At 40.9% G+C, this 8,699-nt stretch overlaps 1 protein-coding gene across 1 annotated transcript in view; it reads left to right on the forward strand.

Annotated features, from left to right (window-relative positions):
- Positions 1 to 8,378, forward strand: part of cps1 (carbamoyl-phosphate synthase 1, mitochondrial) — a 45,641-nt gene extending 37,263 nt beyond the window's left edge. Inside the window, exons 33-38 of the mRNA XM_035173927.2 lie at positions 2,558 to 2,632; positions 2,749 to 2,847; positions 4,300 to 4,359; positions 4,541 to 4,653; positions 6,244 to 6,373; positions 6,984 to 8,378. Coding sequence (XP_035029818.2) covers positions 2,558 to 2,632; positions 2,749 to 2,847; positions 4,300 to 4,359; positions 4,541 to 4,653; positions 6,244 to 6,373; positions 6,984 to 7,097 — 591 coding nt within the window. The 3' untranslated portion in view covers positions 7,098 to 8,378. The remainder of the gene's footprint in view (positions 1 to 2,557; positions 2,633 to 2,748; positions 2,848 to 4,299; positions 4,360 to 4,540; positions 4,654 to 6,243; positions 6,374 to 6,983) is intronic.
- Positions 8,379 to 8,699: the final 321 nt, after the last annotated feature.

Genomic DNA, 8,699 nt, shown 5'->3' on the forward strand with positions numbered 1-8,699 from the left:
TCGACTACAAGTAAAAGTCCTGCATTCAAAATTATCATTCAAAAAGGCTTTTTAAAGGGTTCAATTAGAACACATGAAGGGAACAGTTCATCCTTCAGTTTATCCCAAACATTTAACATTAAAACATCTGGAGATACATGGTTTACACTGAAAAAAGTACAATATTACCTTCTGAGTTTTAGTAGAGCAGGAGTAGAAAGTTACATAAATGCAAAGTACAAGTACCTCAAATGTGTACTTGTAAAGTACTTGAGTAAACATACTTATTTGTTGTCCACCACTGGCTATTAGCAGTTTCTACACCAAAAAGCAGTCACCTTGCATTGCCTTTCTAGAAATCTGAAAGCAGTCACCTTGTAGTGTTTTAGTAAAGACCCATGGAATCACTTTGTTCTGCCCTACCAACCGTTTGGCTGGGTTCAGAATCTGGAGCCTTTTATAGATCTTTTGTGAGAATATCTAAATATCCATCAATAACAACATCAGTACCAAGTCTGAAAATTGTCACTCAGAAATCTGTTGCTACGGCTGCTGCTGTTAATTCCCATTCAGCTGCAAATATGAAGACCTGTACACTGGTGCCTGCACTTCCACCTCCAGTAAGGCCCACTGTGAGACAAAATGTTATGTAGACACGTCTTACTTTATTCTCTCCCTCCACTGGAGCTCAGCTGGTGCCCCAAGATAACATTGTTCATGTTGTGGAGCCTCGCAGTTCTCCTGTCTGTGAGGAGTGGGCGTTCGGTGTGGGATAGGGAGATGGTGTGTGTGTGGGTGTGTGTGTGTGTGTGTGTGTGTGTGTGTGTGTGTGTGTGTGTGTGTGTGTGATGTTGTGGTTGGAGAGGCTTGGCTATTGTGGCAGTCACATACATTCTGTTCCTCAGACATACCAATTTCATTTGGAGGACACCGCATTACAAATGAAACCACTGAGTTATTTTTTTTTTTTCAAAATCCTGCTCATGAAGGCTCCTGAGTAGTTTCTCATTTTCAGGGCATTTAAATCTCCCCAGGTGATGGTGTTGCCAGTTTTTTCTCCCGCCCTCCCCTCACTTCCCTTCTCCGACTTGTTTTTGGTTAAATTATATTAATTATTATTATAGTTGTGACCATTACGCCGAGGCTGCTGCAGATTTGGTTCTGCGGTCGGCGTGGTGGCGAAGGAGCCTTTCTCATTATGATGATTAAATTGACTGTTCTGGATTTACATTGAACGCAGAGACCCGCGAGCATGTCTTTGTGCCGTCCTCGCTTTGTTTCCGCAAATTGTCTTCAGTGTGACTAATTCTATTGTCGACTCTTGTCTCCTATTGCACATCAATAGCTCCCTGTCACTGTTGCTTCCCTCCCTGTACGTGTCCCTCTCCCTCCGTCTCATCTCCTTTCTTAGTTACATTCCTCCATTTTATCTCTGCGCACTTCTCCCTCTTCCTCCAACACTTTGAACAAAGCCGTGATAAGCGACGCTGCCTCCCCGTCTGCATTCCCTTCTCTCCGTCCCTACTTGCATTAGTATGCTAACATTACGTTCAGCTGATTAGATAACCCGCTTCAAGGATGAATCCCCCCCTTGTGGTCCTTGCCGCTACGTGTGTGTTTCGTTGTGTGAACACATGCGCAACACCACACCACACCACGACACCCCTCTCTCTCTCTCTCGTCAGGAGTTGTCTGCTTCTACATGGAAAAAATAAGAATGACATTCCAAATAAAACCCTATTTTTTTTTTTCTGTTATACAATAAGAATTACTGTTCCCATACTAGTCTTTCAGTCATGTTCTCCTCCCTGTCTCCCTCTTTTCACCTTTTTCTTCCCCTCTTCTTTTGTTTCATTTTCATTTTAGTTTTTCTGCTGTCGTTACATTTTTAACTGTCATTCATTCCCTCATTATCATCCATTTTCTCTCCATTTATTTTTGTTCTTGTCTTTACTGTCTTCACTCCCTCACCTGTTCTCTCCATCTTTCATTTCACATTTTCTCCTCTCCTCCGCTTCCCCTCCCCTCTTCCTCTGCCTCACCCTGGTATTCCTTCATTACGCCACCTACCTGCTTTTCCCCCTTAATCTCAGCGTGGAGGCCACATGTTAAACAGGCTGTTAAAGCGACTGGTGTCCTGCTGTTTTAAGAAGCCTCCTTTCTTTTAAAATTTCCTCTGTCAGTCTGTCTGCGTCCGTCTGCATCTGTCTGGGCCAATATTGTGTTTCACCTCTCCTTATTTTCTGATTTGCCCTTAAAGTTTCAGAGCTGAAGCAGAAATTGCAGTTTGCATGAGACAAAATGAAATAGTGATTTGTAATGAGAAAACAAAAACCCAAATTTATAGCCTAGTCCTGAAACTTGAGGAAAAGGTAAAGGCGTTTTTTAAGATAAGCACGATATGACACTGCACACTCGCATATACGTATGCACACACCACTGCAGTCTTTACCGGCTGTTTTAACAAGTAGATTTTTCCGAGGAAGTGATGGAGTTTGAATAGCAGCTTATTAACCTCACATGTGGTGATATCCTCATACTTCAAAAACAAATCCTTCCCTCTTCTGTTCTTCGACAGGCGCCCATGTTCTCCTGGCCGCGGCTGAGGGATGCAGACCCTGTGCTTCGCTGTGAGATGGCGTCCACTGGAGAAGTAAGCACACTGTTAATACTTGTGTGTGTGTGTGTGTGTGTGTTTTTTCCTCCATAATTTGGAGAGTCGTTTCCACAGTTACTCACGCGGGGTCTCATCCTGTTGTTTTCTTACAGGTAGCTTGTTTTGGACCAAACATTTATTCAGCCTTCCTGAAAGCTATGCTCTCCACAGGCTTCAAGCTGCCACAGAAGGGCATCCTGATTGGAATTCAGGTAAGTCCACAGCCATCTGGAGGTCCACTCGCCTCCTGCTTTGTGCTTCCTTTTGGCGCCTCCTGCTCACAAGACACCAAATGAGAGGAGCCTTCTCAACAAATCTTTTTGGCCATCGGCTTCTTACAATTCCAGCCTCGGTTTGATTTACACCACATCCGTCCTTGATTCTCGTGACTGACAACTCTCATGATGAGCTCTCAAGTGATGATGTGTGAATAGGCTCAAATACAGTAATTGATGCTTGCTACAGCTGAATGAATAAGAGGAAATACGGAGGCATCAGTAACTATTCAAAACCAACATGATTCTAATTTAAAAAGTCTCCCAGGGCGAAAATAAACGATTTACATAACATGACAAAACTGCAGTATAAAGTATATAAAGAATTTTTAAAATGACTTCAAAAGAACTATCGAATCATTGTTTCTGCATAATTGTGCCGCAAAATCATCTCCATCCCGATCCACAGCCACAGAGATGAACTGTGAGCCTGGACAGTGTATTTAGATTTTAATGACACCACGTCACATGAGTTTTAGTAATTAAGCCACCATGCGTTATCAAACTGTGAATTTTAGTAATGCAGCAGAACAAAGCAGTTCCCAACTCTGGCTGTGTAATTGGAGATCTTGGGGAAAAGGTCCACTTAAAGGCAAATGCCCGGGGTCACATACGCTCCGTAACATGGCTGACAGGCAGCAACATATAATGCTGTCATATCCAGAATGCACAGAGACCCAGTTTTAAAAGTGAAACGGCTTCATTAGATGTTTCTGCTGGATTTAATCTCTGTGTTAGATCAGTTTGGAGAGGAGGAGACTTCTGGGGATAATCTGATTCCTGGTAAAAACCTCCTGAATCAAACCCTGATGTCCCCAAACTGTACCTTTTGTTATTGCTTCGTTTGAGAAACCGCTAGCGGAAAAAAAGTACAAATTGTTCACTGAGAATAAGATCATCACACGTGGGCCTCGGAAGTTATGTGAAAAGTTATCTGTGGGATCAGTCATCCTTTATTGTCTTTTAACAATTTTTATTTTTAAATATTAGAGTTTCAAAGATGCAGCTTCATTTATATCTATTGGTTCCAGCCTTTTAAAGTATAATTTTAATAATTCTTACCATTGTTCTTGCTTCCGTTTATATATTTGTTCTGATCTTTTTTGAAAAGCAATAAGATCATTGAATCACAAAGACGGTTGTGTAACACAATTTAAAATGGCTCCAAATCTACAGTCTTAATTAAATCAATCAAGTACCTTGAATGCACAGAACAATTTAGAAGCAGGACCAGGACATTAAGGCAGATTCAGAACAGCCTTTCAGTGATGAACAGAACATGATGGACTCTTCATGTTTGAACAGAAACTCATATCAGAACACTGCCTCTGCTGGTATTCATACGTGTTAGCATTTTGTTTTTCATCAATCTGTCTTCTTCCCTTCCAGCATTCGTTCCGACCCAATTTCCTGGCAACAGCGCACCAACTGAAAGAGGAAGGCTTCAAAGTGAGTGCTGAAACACCACAGAGCTAACAAACAAACTTTCCTGCATGATTATCAACAATGGTGCATCGAGAGCTTCCTGGTTCTTAGATTTCTAACCTTAACTTTGAAATAAAGACTTACCCTCAATATCCTTCATGCATGTCTTTATATGTGGTAATGTTGCCTTGTTTCTGTCTTCTAGCTCTTTGCTACTGAAGCTACCTCTGCATGGCTGTGTGCCAACGACGTGCCTGCCACTCCAGTAGCCTGGCCCTCGGAGAAGGGAGAAGACACCAGTTTGCCTGGTATTAAGAGGTTGGGACATGTTTATTTTAAATTAATGTTTTATTAATTATGACACATTCATTGAAACATGGGGGAAACAAGCCAGCGAATGTGAAACTCTGAGTCAAATATATTTTTCAGGGTGAGACTCGGTTTTCCTGAGGCAGTGCTTAAGTAATATGTAAACTATGATTCATTAGATCCAAAATTGGAATATCTAATCAGCATAAGATACTGCCTTAAGATCTGAGGGCATAGCCCCTTCATTACCACCCTAATATGCTTACAAGATCAAAGCAGATGTAGCAGACTCTGAAGTCCACAGTCGTAGGAACCAGACTGGGGCTGGAACAGGGAGGATGAGGAAAGTCTTATGTCAGAGCAATGCCAAGACAAATTTGGGGAAATTCAGAAACAGAAGCAGCTCAAGTGTCTTGGTCTTTTCATTTAGCCATGGCTAACTATGGAGGAAAAAGTCACTAATACTTTACTGAACTAGAATGTCAATCAGTAGAGCGCATTCGTCCGCCAAGGTCCAACAGTCCCCTCATGAAACCACACTTTAATTCACCAGATCTGGATTTTGATCTGGATCTGCACCAAATTGCACACACTCATAAATATCAACATGCCTTTTTTTTTTTCATCAAGATCTATGAATTTTAAATTGCACTTAAAGTGAACTTGACCACATTTCTTCATGTTAGTGTCGAAACTATCAAACAAACATTTTCCACTGGGCACATTTACTTTAGAGCTCGTTCAGTTGCCAGAGGTTGTTACCTTTTTCCAAAGCTTCTAGAAACACAGTAATTGTAGCCGGCTGACGGTGACTGAAATATTCAGGTAACGATTCCACCAAAAAGTCATGATCGCGCAGTAAAGCCATCTGGACCATATGTTTGGAAATGAGCGAGAGTGCAGAAGAGGACGTAGAGGGAAATTAATGGGCCTGGATGGCATCAGCTGTGCAAAGTGGCATGGAGGCCAACCCTTTATAAAGCAGAACATGACCTTTGTTGTCACCGTCCTCCACGTTTTCTATTAGAATCTACCACTAATTCAATGCTGTTTGTCAAGGCCTTTAAATGAAAAAGGCTACACAGAAGTCAGGACCTCAGTGTGTGCGTTTGTGATGCTATAAGTATTATATAAAAGAGGCCCACAAAATGACTCGTAAACACAGCTACAATACAATATTACGTTGATGGTCCGTTTTTCTAGGTATTTTATTATGTCAGCTTTCTTTAATAAATAAACTAAACTAAAAAGATGTAATTTTTTTAACAGCTAATTTTGTGTGAAACTGAAAAATACAAGAGCGGACATGTTTAGGTTTGATCACTAGGAGGCAGAAAAACACTAAAACAAACTCACAGCAGTGGAGCTGAACAAGTTCATACAGCAACCATGTTAGCAAAGGTCTGAATACTCTACATCCAGCATCAGAACAGCATTAGTCATGTTTCTGGGCCAGTAATATCATTGAGTTCCTACAAATTCAGATTATTTTCGAAGGTCTGTTGATAATATTACACCTGATGCTTTAAGTGGTTTCCACTTTCCTGCTGTTATCATTATGGCTGACACCATTTTTCTTTTTTTTTGCTGTTTGTACAGACTGATAAGCGAAGGTCTTATTGACCTGGTGGTCAACTTGCCCAATAACAACTCTCGTCACCTGAAGGATAACTTCGTCATCCGCAGAATGGCTATCGACCACGGTGTTCCCCTCATCACCAATTACCAGGTCTGTAAATGTCACACCAATAGTGGCTTTTATGCTCAATTTACACTAACAAAAGCTGTTTTCAGACATGACCTCTGCCTTTCACACATGCACAACGCAGCAGGAGATTCCCCCCTCACCACAACACAGAAATCTCCGGAGCGTTCAGTTAAGGGCTGGTGCAGCAGGCAGAGGCTGGACGTAATGTATTAATTCCACTGCGGCGATCACGTGTTTTTACTTCTCGTCTCTTATCACAAAAAGCTACGTGTAAGGCACCGCTTTTTCATCCTGAGATATTTGTCTTCTTTTAGTTTTTTAGTTTTTTAGTTTTTTAGTTTTTTCGTTTTTGCATCTATCATCAATCCACCATCACGATAGATCCTGCGGAGGATCTCCTGCTTTGTTCTCACATCAGCTCCTCCAGACTTTCTGCAGACTTAATATGAGGAGGCTGGAGAAAGTCTGCAGAAAGTCCAGAGGCTTTCGCTCGGACATTTGTGTTTACATATACAGCCCCTCTGGAGAATGTCTGGAGGATCTCTGGAGTTCAGAGCATGTCTGAAAGCAGCTATATAGTCTCTCTTGCCTGATGAACTTTAGCCTAATGTTTTTCTTTTTGTGTTTTTAGGTGGTGAAGCTGTTTGCTGAAGCGATTCACTACGCAGGTGAGCTGGACTCCACCAGCCTCTTCCACTACCGGCAGAAAGAAGCCAAACAAAGAGGGGTGAGACAGCAGATCTAGAGCCTCCTCCCCCGACCTTCACACACCTTCGGGGCACTTGGTAAAACAACAGTGTTAAGTGGGAGCAAAATGTTGTAATATAATTTCTTTAAAATTCCTTGTATCTGTTTTCCCACTCCACTTAACGTGGCAGGACCTGCAGTTTGTTGGGACTCACTTAGACCAAAACTTTCAAATTAGCTTTAAGGGTGAAGCCCACTGCTGTGACAAATTTCAGTTTCTACTGTGATAAGGTGCCTTTGAAAAGGGGTTATGAGCTATAATCTATGATTTTTAGTGTACAAATTTTTATAGAATTGTTGTTAAACATAAATAACTTTGTTGCTGCCGGATCATAAAAAATCTCTTCTTGTGTGTTTGTCCTCCTTCAGTCAGATTTGCTTATAACTGTATAAATTCAAGAAGACTTCTAACTGTGATTTAAGTTTGAATCTGTAAATGTAAATACATTGTTAAGAATTGATTGTTGACCAGATGCTCTGCAGATCTTTCCTTTAAACAGGTGTCCTCTCATGTTGCAGGAGGACAAACACAGCTAGAGAGATTTTTATACTTAGCACTCCAAACATTCTTCTTATTAAAGGCTTATGAGTAAGCTATAGAGCATTGAATTAATGAGTTATTAGTTTATATTACTGTATAAACCCCCCATAAAAGGTCAGTTATTATAATGTGATAACATGAGGCTAATTGCACTGCCTTTATTTCACAGTGGTTGCTGGTGTGTTACAGTTGTGGCTTTGCTTTTATTTTTTGTATTCATGATCAGTGGGCCTATGTTGCATTTTGTAATTTGAAATGACAGTTTTCAACTTCTCAGCTCACCCTTTGTTCATTTTAATACCGATGGTATTTGTGAAGTCATTCAAATAATTCAGCTCTAGACCGAACATTGTGTTGAAAATGTACAATATGTTACACATGTACTATGAGAATGACCTTTTAAAGATGAGATAAGTTGCAATTAGGGTCATAAGAAGAAAAAAAACTCCAGTCCAAAGTTTTTACCATCCTAGGCAGGCAGGTGAAACTCAGTAATGCTGGTATAATCCACTTTACCTCAGCCCATTCTTGTGAGGGACATGCAGAGTAGGGCCTGACACGGTGCCTTAGCTACTGCCACAGATCAAATGTCATTTTGTAACAAACGCTGCGCTCTTAAAGTACATTTAACTATATACAGAAATAATTCCCCTCACTGTCTACATTCTGTGGTTGTCTTGTTCATGTTTGTGTTATGTAAAAATCCAGTGAATTACAATGAAGTATTCTCTCACATGATGTCTCCTCTGGGTCTTTGTTGTTTGCACAGGACATGCAGTAAAATCAGGGGTGTCCCACACACCACAGCCTCTGCTTTAAACAGCCCATTCATATACACCACACGATAATGGGACTGGAACGTGATGGTGTGCACCAAATACACTGTTACATATAATAGGTCATCCTGTTTACTGTGGTTTAACAGAGTGTACAATTTAGGGGGATCTATTGACAGATAGTTCATGTTATATTTATAATCCTGTTTTCATTGCTGTATAATCAAACTGAGAATCATGGTGTTTTCGTTAGCTAAGAATGAGGCCTTCATATCTACCTTCA

Source organism: Hippoglossus stenolepis, chromosome 13 (assembly GCF_022539355.2).
Source record: "Hippoglossus stenolepis isolate QCI-W04-F060 chromosome 13, HSTE1.2, whole genome shotgun sequence".
Classification (NCBI taxonomy): domain Eukaryota; kingdom Metazoa; phylum Chordata; class Actinopteri; order Pleuronectiformes; family Pleuronectidae; genus Hippoglossus; species Hippoglossus stenolepis.